This window comes from Glycine max, chromosome 14, assembly GCF_000004515.6.
Source record: "Glycine max cultivar Williams 82 chromosome 14, Glycine_max_v4.0, whole genome shotgun sequence".
NCBI classification, from domain to species: Eukaryota; Viridiplantae; Streptophyta; class Magnoliopsida; order Fabales; family Fabaceae; genus Glycine; species Glycine max.
The window spans coordinates 6,484,160-6,505,989 of NC_038250.2; the positions used below are offsets into that span (position 1 = coordinate 6,484,160).

Here is a 21,830-nt window from a genome sequence, read left to right on the forward strand (position 1 = left end):
TAAACCGACCAGAAGACTTATGTGTCCATATACGGCCAATTTCAAATTCCATAAACCTACAAATTCGCACATTTCTTTGAGTTATATATATATATATATATATATATATATATTGTATTAATTAATTAATCTAACTTACAAATCAATGTTAAAATAGAACATGAAATAATAGACACCCGTGGTAAAAAAACATTTTTTTATAGGAAAAAAATTTAAGAGGAGGGAATAACGTATAAGTTAAAACCAGAAAAATTTTCAAACTTAAAAACACTTACATTTAAGTCACTCTAAAGATATGAGTAGAAGTTCAAACTTACAACGCATTATATGCGAGATTCTATCTTATTTCACTACACAAATTCCTTAAGGTTAAAAAATAAATAATAACATTAATCACGAAACACTTTACACTCGTCAATAAAATTTTTGTAGGGTTAATATCAGTGAAGGAAAAACAAACTTTGTCACTAATACATTAATTTCTTGTAGATAAAAAAAAATAATGTTATACTTTTATATATCAGATGTTAATTTCCGCACATAGCTAGCTAGATTTGTTCACTACAACTTGGTTTAATTAGTTGGAATTTGACGAAGTCTTAAGCAGAGGTGTGCCTTAACTGGTTTATGATCAGAACCGTAGATTTCATCCATCGACTCGTACGAATGTAGGGTTGCTTCCATTTTGTTTTCGTCTTCAATTCTGAACAATATACGGTCTGTCCATGCAGGCACTCGTATCTGTAACAAGACAAAATGCAGGTATGGCAAGGGATTACACACAGTATTTTGAATTACTCATATATGTATGTATAAATTAAATACGTACAATGTATTAAAAAAAAGACACTTATTGAATAACAACAACAACAAAAAGACACACATATACATCATGCGTGTATACGCAATCAACTTACGTTGAACGTCAGAAAATCACATTTGTAAAATGTCACACGAAATTATAAACTTAATTAGAACAACTACGTACTTTGTGCTTTATGGATTATTTTTTCCCCCTTTTTTTATTATTTTTACTTTATTTCCACTTAATTTAGAACGTTACTTCGTAGTGTTCTGAAGAAAACGTATTTCGTAATGCTATATGTAATCTAACCTTGGAATTATTACATTTAAGTTAATATAATTTTTTTATAATAATTTAATATAATTTTTAAAGATTTTATAATTCAAAATTTATTTTTTTAAGATGAATTACAAATTGAATTTTTTTTTTAAAAAAAATGAGGGTGAATTGCTTTATATATATATATATATATATATATATATATATATATATATATGTTTAAAATTCGGAGGATGCATCACATTCTTAGTTTGCATTTAGAATTAAAACACTAAAAATATTAGTGATAATAAGAAAGTGAGAAACAGTACAAAAAATATTTTCATGATTGACATATGATTATCAGAGTAATCGATCTCAATTTAACAGTAGAAAAAAAAAACGGCATACACTATCCAAATATATCCAATATAATATCAAATTTATATATGATATGTTAAGTCAGAATATCGAAATATTTTTGTCCAATACATGAATCCGAGTCCTTCCATGCATAAACCAAAGAAAGCTCCGCAAAATATCTCATACACACAAGCACAAAATGTTTAAAAATTCCGTGTACTTCTCTTATTTGACTATAAGGCCAGCTGTTATTTGAATTTTAGCATTACGTAGCATATAAGCTATAGCATATATAATTATTTATACATGTTGTCTGGATAATAAAAATCACACATAATCTAACCATGCATGGCGTATTGATGTGGAGTTGAAAAGTGTTACTCACCTTATGACTTGTATCATAATTGCTACTTCCTTTATTGTACTTATAAGTTGGCTTGAAATTCAATGTTCCCTCACAAAAACCGTTGAAAATTTGTCCTCGACCAGCTTCCTGTAAGAGTTGATCTTTGCCATGCAACCGCTGAAATAGCCAAATAAGGAATTAATTACGTGTGAAAATATTCAAATTAAGTTGAAAACTATAGTTCGTTCTGACATAAATATATGAAGGGTTGAATTGAATGGAGAGAACGAGGATAGTATTGGTGAACTAATTAATTACCCGGTGAAGGTTTTGCTCTATCAAACTTCTAGCAGGATATGTATCAATCCCTTGAAGCCTGTAGTTTAGATCTCCTAACCAAATTGTAATATGGGATGGTCTAGAATATGGGTTCCAGAACTTTGAAAAGAGGGAGTGTGATATATGCCTGCATTGTGAATTTCTTTCTTCCACGTTGCGAGCATGAGCTGCAAATTAAAAGAAAACTAGTTATTACTACAATTCAATTTACCTTTCGCAACTACTGACTTGGCTCATTGAACACATGAATTTAATTACATAATTACTATAACTCTATAAGGAAGAGTACTTATAGTCTCATTAATTTATATTAACAAAAAAAAAAGTCTCATTGATTAAGTGAAATTTTGGAATGCTAAAAATAGGGTCAAATACTGAAAATACAATGATTTTCAGCTGAACTTCTTTCTACAATGAAAATTAGTTACCGTAATTAATGGCACCTGCTTGCTAGTAATTATAGGAGAATAAAAAAAATCATGAATAATATAATTTTATTCATTTCAATAATAAAAAATTTAGTTAACATTGGTTAATATTTTTCAAAGATTTTTAAGAGAACAATACTATTATTACTCCTTGACCAATTTGTTTGTCCTGAGAAGTTATAACAAGATCCTTAATTACCAGAGAGGTGGCACGAGATGAACACCATTCGAATGCCTTTGTAGTTGATACGGATGGCTACAGCCCCTTTCTTTCTTCCAATTATTCCTCCACAGCCCCCAACAGATTGTTTGTCTACCTTCAATTCTGACAATTGAAATGAAAATGATCACATTATTTAGTGGGTTTTACAACAAATTAATACTATTAACCACAAGAAAAACTTTGATGCAAAATCTCACCGTTAATGAACGATCCAGCATCCTTTAGCCCAAACAGGTATAACTGCAAAGATTGCATGATAACTTTACCTATCAGGCTTCATTTCAAAAAGAATGAAGGAAAAAGATAGAAAAATCCAATAAGTTCACATACACAATTCGGAAAACAAATGTTTTGTAAATGATTTAAAGAATACTTAACATTTTAGAATTAGAATTTGAACTTAATTTAACTTTAAAAACTAATTCAAAAAATATTAATTATTTTTTACTTATATATACTATTTTAACATGAAATTTATAAGATTAAACATTTAAACATGATTCCGTAATGACTTATAACCTATAAACTTATATATAGGTCCAAATTCCAATAACAATCAGTAACATAAACTTTATTTTCATCTTAAAATTTGAATTTAGATCTATCTTAACCTTTAAAGTTAACTAAGAGAAAAAGAATTATGTTGTTGTTTTATTATGAAATCTCCAACAAAATATACTAAAACTGAGCATGGTCTTTTATTGATTTTTGTTTTTGTTTTTGAAAAGCTTTTTTATTCATTTTGTACTTAAGTTGACAGCAGCGAGTTTAAATCTGACATTAATTAATTCAAGAATTAAATTATGCTGTGGACGTAATTGGATCAGGTGCTTACCATTATATCAAAAGATACAATTGTACGTAAGACATGACCTAATTAAATCTTTTTACTCAAGATTTTACTAAGCATGACCATTGTTCCGTATATTCCATTCTATTGGGTCTTGGAAATCCAATAAAAATATATGTGTTGACCCATAATTAATAATTTATAGGTTACATTTTTCATTAAATAATTTTTTAACTTTCTTAGATAAGTTTAAGGTACACGGTAATAATATGTATTTATTTTCACATCTAGAGTGGAAAAGAAATGACATGTGATAAAGATATTCACTTATTCAGTAATTCTTGATTGAAGTCCCTAGCTAATTAAGGTTGATTTTATAATTCTATATTGTCACCTGGCCTATATATACATTGCTTAATACTTATATTATTGTCAGTACATAAAAAGAGTGGCTGTACTTACAATGTATATGTTTTCTTGACAACATATATATAGCTACTAGGATTGGATAAAGTCTGAAGGCTTATGCATTTTTATAGATTTTCAATCTTAGGATTAAAACAAAACAAACCGAAACAGAAAGAATGAAAACAAAAAGTGTGGCCAATATCTTACGTATGACTTTCATCAAGAGCTGCTGAAAGCAGAGTTGCGACTTTGTTTCGTGGACATGGAGGAGCCTCTTGCAAGCCAACAGCTAGAAGATCGAACTCGCGGTTACTGCCAACCATTTCAGCAAAATCTTCAAACGTAACCTAATTCACAGCAAATGAACTTCCATAGATGAACATGAAAAAATTAAAATGAGAACTTCTCACAAAGTTTTAAGTTTATTAATTAAGATAATAACTAGTGTCCTTAATTAGGATATTAGTTAAAAAATTAAAAAAATTATTGAAATATGTAAAATTATATTGTCAATAATTTTTTTTTATGTTTTCTACAAAAATATTTTCTCTTTTTGTAGTTCCTTAAATAGTGTCTAAGGCACTGGTTAGCAACATCTATTAATTAAATGAAATTAACCATAAGTGTTAGTAATTGGGTGCACCTGGCCATTCATGTTCCAAGTAACTATGGAGATGCAAAGATCTGAATCAATGGAGAAACTGCAAGCTTTTTCCACGCCCACAGTTCTTATCCCTATGTGAGAGGGTGAAGCTTGGTTATGAATGAAACCCATTGGCCTTCTCTTCGACCTTGTTTTACTTCTTCAAATTGTAGAGAGAGAGAAAAAACAAAATGGATATGGTGAGAATATTGATTAAAGAAAATGAATAGGTAATGTTAATCAGACTAATTTCATTCATAAACATGATGGATCATACCCTTTGCAAAGTTGGTTTCCCATATTGTGTGTGACGTGATTGGCAAAATGAAAAACAGGGATTTCCAGATATATACAAGCAATTTTGAGTGAAAAGTCACTTTTAAGAGATAGAGGGAGATGGAAGGATTTTAAAATTATTGACCTGGTTATTATTTGAACCATATATATATATATATTGGAAGCCACAAATCACAACTTCTGTACTATTCTAGAGATTGTCAATCATTTGAAATTTTCGAATATATATATGTGGTCTTAATTATTTTTCTCACGAGTTAGGTCGGGTCTCGTTGGGAAATGACAAAGGATCGAGGGAAGTTAAAACAAAGTTGAAAAGGACCATTCGACCAGCCAAAAACTATCCACGTATGCCATGCAATTTACGTCAAGTAACTCTGCCTAACTAACTTGTGTTGAAAAATCATAGAAAGGAGCACCCAAAACTGTTTCGGTTCTAGCCCTCTATATATGGCTTCAACCTCCAAAAGTCTTTTTTTTATTTTTGGTCTCTATTCTTTGAGATAAACTCATACTAGCTATCATATGTATGAGCCAGCAAAAGTCAATATAAAATCATTCAGCAGATTTATGATATCTAGTGCATTTACCAACTATCGATTTTTGTAGGAAATTGGTTCCCTTAAGTATACTATAAAAGCGAAAATAATAAATGTAATGAGAGAGACAAAAAAATATTAAATGATCGAGTGTAGAGAATGAGGTATTACCTCCTGTATTTTTTTTTTTTTACATAAACCTTTTGTATTTGCTATACAAGGTCTAATTAACTACTACTTTATCAAGATTAAAAAATTTAAACAATTTAGTTGATAATATCAAATTTATCATAAATTATTTTTTTTTTCAAAATTATCAATTCGATATAAAACAAAAAAATATTAATAGGTTATATTTCTCATATTGTCATTGTAAGATATATACATACTGATATAAACATGCAAATGAATTTAAATGTCATATTCAGATCAACAACGGAAGCTAAGCAGCACAAGCGTACCACCAGCTATTGCAGATCAAACACGAAATGGTGTAAGCACGAACCCGAAGTCAGCTTTGTTTTTCTAGATCCTTACTTACTCTGAATAGATGGTGTATTTTTCTGAATAGAGAAGTAGGCTTGGTGATACAAAACTGAGAGCACATCATCCTATTTATAGAGTTTGTCCATCACAGAGCTTAACCAATTTGTATCAGAATGTGGGTTTGAGGATAGGAACGTGAGTTTGTTACTAAACGTTACAGAGATAAGGATTTAATGTGGGAGGAAAATGGACCAAATTCAGAAAAAAAAATTCCCAAAAAAACTACAACGGGAAAAAGTAGAGGAAGAATGTGGACCCATACGAAAATTTCATTATTCTCCCACTTGGTCCATTTAACTCAACATCAATCATAACAAGAAACATAATATGAGTTATGACGATAGTTCCTCTGATGATGAGTAATATCTTCCATATACCACAATATATCAAGTCTCTCAACACTAGTTCTCAACTTAATGAATAAAACATATGTTTATTCTAGATCTAAACTGAATGATTTTTCTCGAAATAAATAAATATGTGCACAAATCCATATGAGAAAATATCTAACTAAATAAGAGTTTCATTGAAAATAACAAATGTATGTACAATGAAATTACATCATGGAACCAAGTTTCATTCGTACTACATGATCCTTAAAATTCTTTGGTGGCATGCCTTTAGTTAAAGGATCAACAATCATCAACTCAGTGCTAACGTGTTCAATGACCATTTTCTTCTCTTTAACACGTTCTTTTATGGCTAAGTACTTGATGTCGATGTGCTTACTTAGACTTCCATTTTTATTGTTTTTAACCATAAACATCGCAGTAGAGTTGTCACAGTACAACTTTAATGGCCTGGAAATAGAGTCCACAACTCTAAGGTCAGACATGAAACTCTTCAACCATACACCATGCGAGGTAGCCTCAAAACAAGAAACGAACTCAGTCTCCATAGTGGAAGTAGCAATTAAGGTTTGCTTGACACTTCTCCAAGATACAACTCCATTGGCTAACATAAAAATATAACCAGATGTTGATTTTCGTGAATCAACGCAACCAACAAAGTCTGAATCAGAGTAGTCAATCACTTCCAAACAATCAGTTCGTTTGTACATGAGCATGTAATCCTTTGTCCCTTGAAGATATCTCATCACTTTCTTTGCAGCTTTCTAGTGATCAATACTTGGATTACTCTGATATCTTCCCAAAACTCCAACAGCATATGCAATGTTAGGTCTGGTGCAAATCTGAGCATAAATAAGGCTTCCAAAAGTTGAAGCATATGGAGTATTTTTCATGTGTTCCCGCTCAAAATCATTTTTCGGGCACTGACTTAAAACGAGTTTGTCACCCTTCACAATGGGAGCTATACTTGGTGAACAATCTTTCATGTTAAATCTCTCTAAAACTTTGTTAATATAAGTCTCTTGAGACAAACCCAAAATGCCTCGAGATCTTTCCCTATGGATCTTAATGCCAATGACATAAAATACCTCTTCCATATCCTTCATATCAAAGTTCTTCGAGAGAAATTGTTTCACCTCATATAGCAAACCCTTATCATTAGTTGCAAGCAAAATGTCATCCACGTATAACACAAGAAAGCAAATCTTACTCCCATTGACCTTTTGGTATATACATTGATCTATGATGTTCTCTTCAAAGTCAAATGAAGTGATGACATCATGAAACTTTAGATACCATTGGCGGGAGGCTTGTTTCAAGCCATAGATTGATTTATTAAGCTTGCAAACTAAGTGCTCACCTTTAGTAGAGGAGAATCCTTCAGGCTGTTTCATGTAAACCTCTTCGTCTAGATGACCATTAAGGAATGTCATTTTCACATCCATTTGATGTAACTCAAAGTCAAAATGAGCTACTAATGTCATAATTACTCGGAAGGAATCTTTCTTAGATACTGGAGAAAAAGTCTCTGTATAATCAATTCCTTCTCTTTGAGTGAACCCTTTGGCAACAAGTCTTGCCTTATGTCTCTCAATGTTGCCTTGTGAGTCTTTCTTAGTTTTAAAAACCCATCTACATCCAATGGCTTTTACACCACTAGACAACTATTTGAGATCCCAGACTTGGTTAAACGCCATAGAGTCTATCTCATTTTTCATGGCATTGTGCCACAAGTTTGATTCTTTAGAACTCATGGCCTGTGAAAATGTTTCAAGATCATTTGCAGTTCCAATGTTGTAGTCTGATTCTTGCAGATACACTACACAATCACTAGGAATCACTGACCTTTTGACTCTAGTAGATCCTTTTAATGTTACCTCATCACTTTCTTGAGGAACTTGTTGCTCAACCGGTTGTTCAATAGGTTGTTCAATATTATCTTGATATTCCTCATCAATAACTTGATCTGTATGATTGTTTCCAATAATTTGTTTAATATTATCAACTTGATCTTTATTTTTAAAAATAAATAAATTTGATCATGTGGCTCGTTATGTTTTTTCTACTCGAAACACTAGACATATTAATTTCAATCTAAATATTAGAGTACTCAAGTTAAAATTGAGATCTAGAATAATTTTAAAGATTAAAAGTGAAAAATTTAGTAGAAATTTGATAAAATTATAAAATATAAGATAAAGTTTTTTTAACAGTAAAGATTAAGGTTTGGCGAGAAAATCAAAATAATATATATATATATATATATATATATATATATATATATAAAAGACAATTCAAAAATATATTGCATAAGTACTAAACGAATAGCAGTAAATTACAAATACATAATAATAATAATAAGTTACAATTTATTATTAACGTCTGGATATATTTGTCACACTTTTTATACTTTTAGGGATTAAATTTTATATTTTCATCTTTCAGGGACGCATTTATCAGCGGAGTCGGAAGACGAAAAGTCAAAAAAATATTATGACAAATATACTCTTGTGCCTACAATCATTTTAGTGACAAATTTGTCATTCTATGCCATGTAAGTGACTTTATTAACGGTAACGAATAAAAGTTAACGGTAAAATATATATTTGTCACATTTTTTACACTTTCAGAGACTAAATTTTGTATTTTCATCTTTGAGGTCACATTTGTCAACGAATTACACATTGAGGAACAAAAGTGATTATTTACCCTTTTTTTTATCTTAACACAAGTATCCTTCATTAAGTTAGAATAATCTTACGTCAATTGATTCATGTGTTTAATGATAAAATTAACTTATTTTTATACCTTTATATTTTAAATTTTAAAATATAAAAAAAATCAATATATTTGAAATGTTTTAAATCTTGTCCATTTCTATCAAAATCTCTCCTATTGGAGGGAAGCAAAAATTGGATAACAAGTTAAGATATTTTGTTCCCTTTATTTTCTTTCAAATTATAAAAAGTTCTCTCCTCTCTTGTCTATTTCCCTTACCAAACAATATAGGTAAGGAACGTGCTTTTTTTTCCTTCCATTTTGGTGGATGCAAGTTGAACTCTTTACTATGCTTTAATCATATTTATTATGCTTGCCTTATTACTGTACCCTGTTTTTGTGGTCCACTGTACCCTAATTTTGATTCAATGGTCTTACACGCAACATGGAAGTTGTTATCAGAAGAATATATGTGAAATGGTGAATTTTTCACCCAATAATACAAAAAATTAAATAATTATCCAAATAATACAGTAGTTCCCAGTATGTTAACATGCACCTAACAAACATGCATGCAGATCCTGAATCGCTTTCTTGCATGCATTATTTTTCCTGAAATCCATGGCAACGACAACTTCACCCCCGTTGTAGCATCATCTTCCCACAGATCAAGAACCTTTACGAGAATGAGAGGGTTCCTTCACAATCAACCTATATTTTAAATTAACAAACCAATTTTTCTCATGTATTACTACTTATTAGTGAGCACAAGGGGTTAATTATTTGTACAATATGTCTAGAGAACTATATATGGAAACTAATAACTACGATAATGAGATCCCATAGGGAAACAAGTCAAAATATAATATTTGTCATATCTCCATTATAGCTCCATGCCAACATACACTTTCCTTGAGTTATTGCATAGCTAATTCATGTATGGATAATTTTTTTTTTATTAATTATGTTATTAGTGTGAAGTATTTATTGTCTTTTTCAATTATTAATCTTTAATAAAAAAATCTTACATATTAACCACGTTTAGTGAGTTCTCTCCCTTAATCATGTTTTTTTTATTTATAAAATTTGAATCCAAGAACCAAGAGTATTATCATTAGAATTAATGACTTCTTGGTCCATGACAATTTTTTTTTTAATTATTTGTGATGGAAAAATTATGATTATATTACCTGATATATAAACTTAACGACAAATGATTTGTTCCCCTGATCTTAGTCGATCTCCATTTGACACATTGTTGTTAATTCTTTTTTAATTACAAATTGAAAAACATAAATATGTATTACTTGGTCGAAATTATAGACATGCAAGTGGTGGTATAAGCCTACCTAACAATTTTTCCCTTGACCATCTCGGACTTGAAGTTTAATCATATTTTTATTGTGTTGTTTAAAGTTGTACGTTATTCTCTAAGTTACATTTAGCAAACATGGTAATCATAATTTAAATTACATTACAGTGGTAGCATTAATTGATATTTTAAATTGATTGCAGACGACAAAAAATGATATTTGATCATTAATTATAGGCGTGACTTCTATTTTGTTTATTTTTCTTCTTCTTCTTTTTGTTGGGACCAGCCTTTAATTTGATGTTGGGAGTTGCAGATTAATTGTGGAATGGAAAATTATTAGCTGGTGTTCATGATATTCAGAGGATTAGGTATTTCGTGGCGTTTCTACTTTGGTTTTGATGTGTGATTCCTTTTTCTCATGGTCCCAACGAAGAAGACAAGATAGAGGATTAGACCTTAATAATTGTACCTAGTACCATGTTAATGACTTTTTGGGCCGATTATAAAAGTAATTTGTTTTAACCTAAGGTAGGTTAAAAAAAGAAAATATTACATTGAAAAATTTTAAAGAGGAAACAAAGGCACTGCTGAGATGATCTGTAAATGTAAAACTCCTAGAGAAGGATAACATTGAGAGAGAGGGAGGGTGTGGAAAGGTAATTTCATTTAAAGCTAAAAATAAGTTATTTTCATCCAATTTCTTTATAAAAAAAATTGTTTTTTTTATGCTTTTTTTAACAATTTTTTTCTCCATAAAATGTGTTTGGTTTAAAAATTGTTTCATAAAAGTTGCAATTATGAATATAGTACAAATGATATTTATTGAGAAAAATTGCATTGAATCCAAGTCCAACAAACTTTAGATGAAACGTGCGTAGCCACCACCTTATCCCGTGGCAACCCCCAGGTAGATAAATGGTTTCCATATTGACCAGCTTTGCGGACATTATTATTCAATCAGGTCAAGTCATAAAAAAAATGGTGATATTCGTTGGTTGGTGAATTTGAGTGTAAAGAAAATAAAGATAAAAAATAATAATAAATATGATAAATAATATAATAAAAATAGAAATAGAAATAGAAGAAAAGAAAAGTACGTTAATCATTGTAATTCCGCTCAAAGGCCTGAGGTGACCGCACTGATCCATCTATTTCAAAATTTCAATGTACAGCATAAAGCTACAATTTAAAATAATTGTATATCAAATCAAGCATATCATCAATAATTTTTTTTTTATAATTGAACTTTATGCATTTGCTCTAATCTTTTACCATTTTTTTGGTATATGAACAAATTGAGTGATAATTATAATAAATATAAGAGAAGATAAGTTATACACCAATAATATAAAATCATTTTATAAATCACATGTATAATATTTTTTTTTTACAACAATTTTCTTAAAAATTATATTATTAGTTGACATTTTATATTAAAAGTGTATAATCATTAAATTATGATATAATAAAAAATTTAAGAAAGAAAAAGGAAAAAAAGATGTGAAATGAAATAAAAAAAAAAAGTGAGTATATATGTTAACTATTTTTCTATACCTACGTCCTTTACCTACCATACCAACCATCTTTCTTTCATACATTAATTGCAACTCGTGCTTCGACCTCTTCCTCACTCTCACTCACCATTCCCATATTCATACCCCATTTCTCATTTCCAACACAGTGTAGTATATAATAAGCTAAATCAATCTTTGTCTGATATTCAAAGACCACTTCAAATTCTCATTTCTTAAAAAAGGGTATTTGAAATTGATATTAGTAGCAGTAGCACAAGTAGGTGTCCGATTCAGTGCCAAGTAACCTACTAACCAAGCCAATGGATTCTCCCTTACTAGAAAACATTGACAACTCTACTACTTATGTTGAGGAGAAGAAGACACTGAACTCTGTTGTTAAGAAATTCGGGTTTGAGTCGAAGAAGCTATGGAAAATAGCAGGCCCTGCTATCCTCACCTCTATATGTCAGTACTCACTTGGTGCACTCACTCAAACATTTGCTGGCCTAGTTGGTGACCTTGAACTTGCAGCAGTTTCTGTTGAAAATTCTGTTGTTGCTGGCCTCGCCTTTGGAGTCATGGTACTCAAACTTTGTTTTCCTAAACTCAATTGTGTTTGAAATCATGTCATGAAGAAATTTGATGCTTTGATTCAATTCATCAGTTTAATTTTTATGCATGGTCGGTATAAAGGGTTAATCAATGAGAAATCATCGTTGCCGTGACTACTAAGATAGTCATTGTATAATTCAATAGCCGTATGTTACTTATCATGCATTTGTAATTGAATGATATTGTAAAAACTTTGTATATTATCCATGCATAGAGTATTTACTCTACATTTATTAGCAAAAGAGGCAGAGGTTTTTGAGAAATCAACATAAAATCATTCACTTTTTTATTTAATAGCTTAAACTATCGATTAGATGTTGTTGTGTTGTTGAGTTATGTGTTCATTCATGTCCATAGCATATAGATGTTAAGTTCATGCATTGATATATATATATATATATATATATATATATATATATATATATATATATATATATATATATGTATGTGTGTGTATTAATTATCAGCAATGCTGAATTTTACTTGTACCAAATATCTTCGTAAAACTGGTCTAATTATATATTTAGAAAAGTTAAAACTTGTCAGAAAATAAAGTTGAGTATTGATATTTACTTATTTAGTTTTCTTCTTCATAAAATTGGTTTAAATTAAGAAAAGTAAAAAATTGCCGGAAAACACAGTTGAGTATTGATATTTATTTCTTTAGTTTTCGACTTTTCGTTGCCTGTATATTAATAACAATTAGCTATTTTTATTTATTAAGACTTAGTGCTATTTATACAACAATTTACATAATATTTCATTTATTTATTACATCTAATATTTTTCTCTCTTTTCTCTTTTGCCTTTTCTTTTCATGGTATATATAATTTATTGTATGAGTTATTTTAACTATAACATTTCTCTTTTACTAACATTATCTTCGGACTTACTAATGTTTAAGAAAATACTATTTTTTATTCATAAGTATAAAAACTATTCTGAGTTTGTTTTTTATTTCAATATTTATACAGTAAAATGAAAAAAAAAATCATTTGGATGAGTTAATTAAGATGTGAAATTGATGGTTTATTTTGTAATTAATTAATTATGTTTTTGTTGAGATCAGTTGGGAATGGGGAGTGCCTTGGAGACTCTGTGTGGGCAAGCATATGGTGCGGGACAGAGCACGATGTTGGGTGTGTACATGCAGAGATCATGGGTCATCTTGTTCGTCACTGCCCTTATTTTGTTACCTCTTTATATTTGGTCACCTCCCATCTTGAGGCTCTTTGGACAGACGGCTGAGATCTCAGATGCTGCTGGTCAGTTCTATGCATCACTTCATATCATTCTAAACTTATTACTTTAGGAGACAAAAATACTACTCCCTCCTTCCACATTAATAAACGTGTTAAATTATTTTACTCAGACAAAACAATAATAGATGAGAATGATAATTTTATAAAATTAACCTTATATTATTATTATTTTATTTATAAATTTTATTACTCATCATTAATATATAAGAAATCTGAGTGGAAAATATAATATTATATTAAAAAAGTTAAAATGAGAGTTATTTTAAGACAATTTTTTTTTACATCATAATTATAATAGGATCGAGAAAATAACAATTATTTAATTTTCTTTATTCATGAAAATTGAACTCAAATATATTGAGGATTTGAATCTTGCATCTCCCAATTTTTTAAAAATCCTAAATTTCTCTTTTCATATTATATCATGTGGAATGGGGTTTCATAATAATAAAAATTAGTTTTCAGAATAAGTGTTTCATAACAGCAAAAATAACTTTTGAAATTGACGTTCTGTACTAGTAAAAAAAATAGCTTCCGAAATAAATGTTATATAACAATAAAAAATAACTTTCTCTTATGAAATAAACATTCCAGAATAAATGTTTTATAACAGTAAAAATTAACTTTCGAGATAAACATTCCACATCAGTAAAAAAGATAACTTCCAAAATAAATATTTCATAACAATAAAAAAATAATTTTGATTTTTAAAATACGTATCCCATAATAATAAAAAATAACTTTAAGAATAAACATTGCAATAGTAAAAAAAATAGTTTAACATTTTCAAATAAAAATGAAAGTGCAGGATACACATGAGAGTACAGCATTCAAATCCCAATACATCATTTTATGTGGCCCACAGTCCTCTTGGGCCTTGGCAATTATTTCCCCCTAAATTTCAACAGTGCGTCGTATACAAGAAAAATTAATTTGTTATTACAAGTAGAACGATAAATGCATGTATGTACTAATCCTACTACATGAGAATGAGACTTTTTCATATAGCGTAGGATAATTTTAATTCAAAACTACTTAAATATTGGGGAGAGTAAGTTATTGTCAATGAAGGGGTTTTTAAATAGAGTAAGTTACTTTTTTCTTTAATTAAATCGAAATCTTAGCTAATTTCATTCATAATGATAGAAACAGTACATGAAGGAATTTGATAAATAAAAAAAATAAAAGCATGGTTGTTAGCATGAACCATGATGCTCCTGGCAGATGATGAGTAACATGATTGGTTTGTCGCTTTAATTTACAAAATTCTCTTCTGAGTTTGGAAAAAACTTTAGACAATCTTTATATTTATCTAAGAAATTTTTTAAACCAAAGCTGTTTTTACAATCAAGAATATGTCTCGATCGTCTCTAATACAGATGCCTACACCAAAACCTTGATGTTTTGGTTGAATAATGTTGCGTTGATGTTGCATTTTACTCACCTCGCTTTGGTTTGAACCAATGATTGAGAGTTGTGTTCTCACCACCTTCAAGAATATAGAGTAAGTTATTGATAACAATAACAACTTATTACTTTAAATATAAAATAAGTGTAGTAAAAACAGAAATGATAAAATAAATAAATAATATTAATTACTATTATATTTTATTTTCCTTAAAAAATTATAAATGCACCTGACATATATATGATTTATCTTTAATTCATTTTTAAAAAGTTGAAATTTATTTTAGTTTCTTATTTTCTTCTTACATAAATACTTATAAAAAAAGTTATCCAAACATAATGTAAGCCTTAATTATTTCTGCTGAGTTGTCAGTACTTAATTCCCTCCATCCATCCATCGGCCCTTGTCTATCCAAACATAATGTAAGCCTTAATTATAAAAAAAGTTATCCAAACATAATGTAAGCCTTAATATAAGCCTTAATTATTTTCTTCTTAATTATTTTTTTAAAGATAGAATAATAATAATTAATTTCCCTTGTGATTGGCTGAAAACAGTTATAGGTACTTACTATGATTTACTTCTAATTAATAGATGAAGTGGATTTTTTTATACATCAATAGATAATGTGATTATTTTAGTTTTTAATGAACTTTTAAGAGTTTTACATTATCCTATGTAATAAAAAAAAGTAGATAACAAAAAATAATTATAAAAATCATATATGGTAAGTTAGAAAAATATTAGCCACATTTTCTTTTCTTATTAATATCAATTAGTTGAAATTTATTGAAAACCACAAATTTAATAAATACTACATCTCATTAAATGATTTACTTTGGTGGTTTAGAGGAGAGATTCACCATAATTTATTGAAATGTTTACACATTAAAATTTCTTTTTATCATAATTATAATTATTATTATTATGAGCACATTGTATTTATTTACTTGTACTTTATTTTTGTAGGGAAATTTGCTCTGTGGATGATACCTCAGTTGTTTGCATACGCTATAAACTTTCCAATGGTTAAGTTCCTACAGGCACAGAGGAAAGTGCTGGTGATGTTATGGATATCAGTAGTTGTTTTGGTGCTGCACACATTTTTTAGTTGGTTTCTTATATTTAAGCTTGGATGGGGCCTAATTGGAGCGGCAATTACTCTCAACACATCATGGTGGGTCATTGTGATTGCACAATTGTTGTACATTTTCATCACTAAGTCAGATGGAGCTTGGAATGGGTTTACATGGCTAGCATTTTCGGACTTGTTTGGTTTTGTAAAGCTTTCTCTGGCTTCAGCTGTTATGTTATGGTATTTTTCTCTAGCTAACTTCATTTTGCATTGGACTTGATTATATATATTTATATTTGCTGAAATTAAATATGGTGTTAAATGTGAACTCTTGCAGCTTGGAGTTTTGGTATTTGATGATACTGGTGGTGATAACAGGGCGTTTGAAAAATCCTCTAGTACCAGTTGATGCCATATCTATCTGGTAAAAATTTCTCTACCCTCCCTCTTCAGTCCCTCCAAATTCACTTTGTGTGGAGAAGTTGAAACTTGAAAATATAATAGACTAAAAGTTTTTTTTACCCTTTAGTTAGTTCCTATTTAAATTTTATTTGTTTTTAGTCTTCAAAGATTACAAAAATGTTGTGTTTTGAGTCCTTGATCAGAGATTAAAAATGCATCGTTTTTTTTATTCAATATAAAGATTAAAAAATAAACAAGGACTAAAACAAATGAAGAAAATGACAAACATTCATAATTTCATATAGCAAAAATATAGAATAAATGATAAATTTAATAATTTCATATAGCAAAAATATAGAATAAATGATAAATTTAATTTTTGATATTGTGATTTGTTGTTACTGTAGTCTTCAAAATTAACCAAACTAAAAAAAGTCTCAAACTATTATATGTCACTTAGTCTAAAGTTACATGTACCAAACGATTAAGTCTAATATCAGAGACTTTTTTAATAATCAAAATGATGATTAAATTAAGCAACTTAAACAAAAATTAGGGGCCAAAATGCTGGTTAAAATTAGGAATTTAAATGGAACATTATAATTTCAGTTTTTTTTTTTAAATTTTGTTAAATCAAGGACTAACTTTTAATTTAGTGGGCCATGAGAAGGTGATATTCACTTTCTAGTTTGGGCTTATGGGCATGTCACTCATCTACAGTTTTGCTGTGCTTGCAAGTTGCAATTTCATAACCGAGCTAGTGAATTGCAATGCTTTGCTTAGTCAATGCCAACATATCATTCCAAGTGCCACTATATTGAGTGAACATAACAAAATCTAAGATCAAAATCGATTACTAATACTTGTTTCCATGTTTGCAGTATGAACATAAACGGTTGGGATGCCATGATTGCAATTGGGTTCAATGCTGCTATAAGGTGACCATCTTTCTGTCTGTTCCTTTTCACAATACAGTTCTAGTCACTACATATATAGAAAACCCCTATGTTCCTATAAGCTAATGAATAGTTGATTTTGAAATTTGGATTGATTTTCCATGAATCACATTGGGACATAATTTCTCACTAATCATGTGGGGACATTATATAGGGGTGACTAATGGAATATTTCCAAGTAGTAGTAATGATACTTTTACACGCCCTTCGGTTTAAAGGAAAGAAAAAGATGAGAAAGTAAATTGAGAAGAAAAAAAAAAGGATTAAATTATTCATTTGGTTTCTAATTCTTACTTTTTTAATTCCTAGTTTGAAAATAATGTTTTTATTTTTTATTGTTTACATTTTAATTCTCTTTTAGTCTATGTAATTTAAAAATGTTCTTTTTAATCCTTATAGATTGTATTTTTATTCTCTTTTAGTCCTTTTAATTTGAAAGTGATATTTTTAGTTCATATAATTTGTATTTTAATTACCTTTCAATCCTTACTACAAAAAAAATATAAAAATAATTAATTACAAATTAATATTTTTTTATTACAAATTATCTTACGATAAATTAGTTACAAATTACTTGTTAATATTTTTTTAGTTAATTGTAATTGATAATATTACTCATATTTTGATGTTAAGGACTAAAATAAAATTAAAATATAAATAATAAGGATTAAAAAGACCACTTTCAAACTATAGAGAGTAAAACAAAATTAAAATACAAATTATAAGAATTAATTTTAAAATTATAGGGACTAAAAAAGAATTAAAATATAAACTATAATAACTAAAAAATTATTTTCAAACTATAAGGATAAAAAAATAAAAATTATGAAACTATAAAAACAAAATAAGTTAAAAAAAAATATTTCAATTAAAATAGAATGAAAAGGTATGAGAATACACATATTTTTAAAACTTCATCTCAAATATACTCAAGAGTAATTAAACCAAATACTATGTTAATTTATGGACAGTGTGAGAGTATCAAATGAGCTGGGGGCTGGTGATTTCAAGGCTGCAAAGTTTTCAGTGTGGGTGGTTTCCATCACATCAGTGTTCATAGGTGTTGTTGCCATGATCGGAGTGCTATCAACCAAGGATTACTTTCCCTACTTGTTTACCACCAGCGTTCCTGTTGCCAATGAAACAACTAGGCTTGCTGCTTTGCTCGGTGTCACAGTGCTTCTAAACAGCCTTCAACCAGTCCTATCAGGTTAGTTCCACAAACTATGAACACAAGCAAAGTACATTATCCAATCGAGGATTGTATTGTTTTTTATAAGTTAAATGCAATTTTTTAAGCACTCTTAGTGTTGTTTTTAAGGAGAAAACTTACATGCAATTTTATAGGTGATTGTATATATAAAAGTTATAAGATTGATTTGATGGTGAAAGAAAAAAAGAAAATTGTGGATTTGTATATGTTATTGATATTATTCTTATATTAGAATTGACGTTTCATCTAATTAATTTGCATAATAAAAAATTTCATTGAATGTTAATGTAGATTATCTAAAGAAAACTTGAGTTATGATTGAGGAACAATACTAACCATACTTATAGAACTGCAATTAAGTTTGTCTTGTTTCTGACTAGAATTAGAATTTCGTCTCAATAACCTATGTGGATCTTTAATACAAACTTTTATTACATAGATTAATTAGTTGAAACTTCAATTTTAATTATAAAACAAGAATAAAAATATGTTAAGAATTACATTTAAATTCTCTTTTTTTTTCTTTCTATTTTATGCCATTGTGGTCTCTGGTTTTAGGTGTTGCTGTTGGGGCTGGCTGGCAATCTCTAGTAGCATGCATCAACATTGTGTGCTACTATGTTATTGGATTACCGGCAGGGATAATATTGGGATTTCCACTTGGTCTTGGAGCAGAGGTGATGTACCATCACTACCTTCTCTTGAAATTATATACCAACAGATTTGAAATAAAGTACAACAATATATTAGAAGGGATTCATAATCAATAGCATTATCAAACTTAATTGTTTGTTAGTGACGATAAGTTTGCAATTTATTATTGTACTTTTTATTCTTACTCTTTATGCCTGTGTAATTCAGGGTATTTGGTCAGGGATGATTGCTGGCATAGTTTTGCAGACTACAATCCTTATAATCGTCACTTCAATACGCAACTGGAAAAAAGAGGTTGGTACTTTCCACATTTATTGTTTTCTTTCTATTTTATTTAATTCTGCTTTAAGGAAGATCCAAAAGTAAATGTTTCGGTTGTGGGTCCGAGGGAAGCAAACATTAACTAGATTTATATGAATGGAACATTAGCAAAACCTTAATATTTATATTTATGAGTATTTTATTTATTTATATGATGTCTTGTCACACTTGCATTTCAACATATTTTAATTTAGAGTTAGGGTGATGGGAATTACCAATTTTCTTTTTTACAATTTACAAATAAGTAACCTGTTTTTAGTTCAAATTTAATTTGTTGCCGATGGATTTCACAGGCTGAAGAAGCAGAGAGCCGCGTGAAAAAGTGGGGAGGAGCAATTGCATATGATCAATGATGACTTTTTATCATAGTTGAGAATTAGGCAGAGATTCTATTAAGTTGTATCAATAATGATTGAAAATTTTTAACATGTATTTGAATTTTAGATTATAGGTCAGCTTGTTATGATTTCTACATAGATAATTCATATGATTGAGCACTGATTAAACAAGTGTTAAATTAAGTTATTTAAACAAAAGAATCTCAATTATAAATCTCAATCTTTCATGCTCTCAAGTCGTCTCTCCAAAGCCTATCCAAAATATCTAAGCCTCCTTTCCACACCAAAAATCAAATCAGAAATCAATCAACAATTTTAAATAACAATTGTACCAAAATCTCTTCAAGTTAAAAACAACAATAATAAATCAGTGGCAAAAGCCTCCTTGTTTTTCATTTTTTCTTCTTCTATAGATTCATGTTTTATTCGGTTCTTTTTTTCTCTAGTGTATGGGAAAGATTGGAAAAAAATAAAGTTGGTGGGGGAGTAGGGATAAAGAAGATGAAGGTTAGACAAAAGGATAATATTGATCTAAAATTAAATAATGAATAACCAAAATAATTTTTTCAAACAACATTTGTTTCAGAAAATGATATCGGATTATAAGGAATCACATTCTCAATAATATTATAACCATAAGTGTTATTATTGGAACTATTTGAAAATATATTCGATTAGATTTTAATATTTTTAAGAATATTTTAAAATATAAAAGAATTAAAAAAACAAAAAGTTAGAGTAAAAGTTTTGATTGAGTTAGAAAATAACTTTTCATATGACTTGTTTCTTTAAGTTTTTTTTTTTTGAAAAGCACATTTTTAATAAAATAAATAGTTTTATATTCTTTTCATATGATTTTCTAAGTTATTTTTTTAAAAGGCAATTTAGTATTTTTTTTTTCATAAGTAAACCTTTTTTCCTTATTAAAAATACTTTTTTGTTAAGTTTAGACATTGATTCAATCTCGTGAGGATATAACTTTTTCATCCATCATCATCGGAATAAAAGTAAAGTAAATCATGTTATTACCACTTTCTTGTGAATGAAGAATATTTACGAACAAATTTTAAAAACTCATAATAAATATAAAAATATTACATTTTAAGGAATAAATTTTCAATCCGTGAAATAAATATACTTTTACAAGATAAATGATGAAAACAAAATTTAGTAAAAGTAAAAGAAAAAAAAATTATATTTTAAGTTAACAAATAAAGTTAAAAATGTAAGACCTATTTTTCTTCACAATGTAAAATAAAGATAAGATACCTGGTGCATATTTAGGTACAACTTTATTTTTCATTTTAATCATTTTTAAGAGTTTCATAAAAATAATCGTTATTACAAATATACATATAAAATATAAGAATTCCTTTCACTTTCATTCTCTTCCAAAATCACAAAACCAAACAAACTCAAAAATGTCTTGAATGCAAGAAGAAGAATGAAATATTATAACAATAAAATAAATTGAATATAAATTATTATAGTGTAACATAATTGATAAATAATATTATAACATGTAATAAAGGTTTGGTTTTCAAAGTTATTATGTATATTCTAAAAAATTAAAAGGAAAGATAATCCTTTAAATAAAATTTAATATTTTAAGAGATTAGTCAAAGTTTTTTTTTGGCAAATTAAGTTAAAAAAATTTAAAATAGCAAATTCTATGTAAAGTATGTTTTCAGAATTTTTGTTTTTTTT

At 28.5% G+C, this 21,830-nt stretch overlaps 2 protein-coding genes across 2 annotated transcripts; one reads left to right on the forward strand and one right to left on the reverse strand.

Annotated features, from left to right (window-relative positions):
- Positions 1 to 363: 363 nt before the first annotated feature.
- On the reverse strand, positions 364 to 5,033 carry LOC100810977 (type IV inositol polyphosphate 5-phosphatase 11). The gene is made up of 8 exons (XM_003545243.5): positions 4,881 to 5,033; positions 4,604 to 4,763; positions 4,168 to 4,307; positions 2,960 to 3,036; positions 2,739 to 2,864; positions 2,091 to 2,278; positions 1,812 to 1,949; positions 364 to 741 (listed from the first exon to the last, which is right to left on the reverse strand). Exons 1-8 carry the CDS (start codon positions 4,901 to 4,903, stop codon positions 574 to 576), a joined length of 1,020 nt encoding a protein of 339 aa, XP_003545291.2. The 5' UTR covers positions 4,904 to 5,033; the 3' UTR covers positions 364 to 573.
- A 6,812-nt stretch (positions 5,034 to 11,845) lies between these two features.
- LOC100811167 (protein DETOXIFICATION 33) lies at positions 11,846 to 20,320 on the forward strand. The gene is made up of 9 exons (XM_003544385.5): positions 11,846 to 12,463; positions 13,564 to 13,759; positions 16,134 to 16,479; positions 16,577 to 16,663; positions 17,523 to 17,579; positions 18,569 to 18,807; positions 19,369 to 19,487; positions 19,672 to 19,758; positions 20,079 to 20,320. The coding sequence occupies exons 1-9, from the start codon at positions 12,203 to 12,205 to the stop codon at positions 20,136 to 20,138; spliced, it is 1,452 nt and encodes a 483-aa protein (XP_003544433.1). The 5' UTR covers positions 11,846 to 12,202; the 3' UTR covers positions 20,139 to 20,320.
- The last annotated feature ends 1,510 nt before the right edge of the window (positions 20,321 to 21,830 follow it).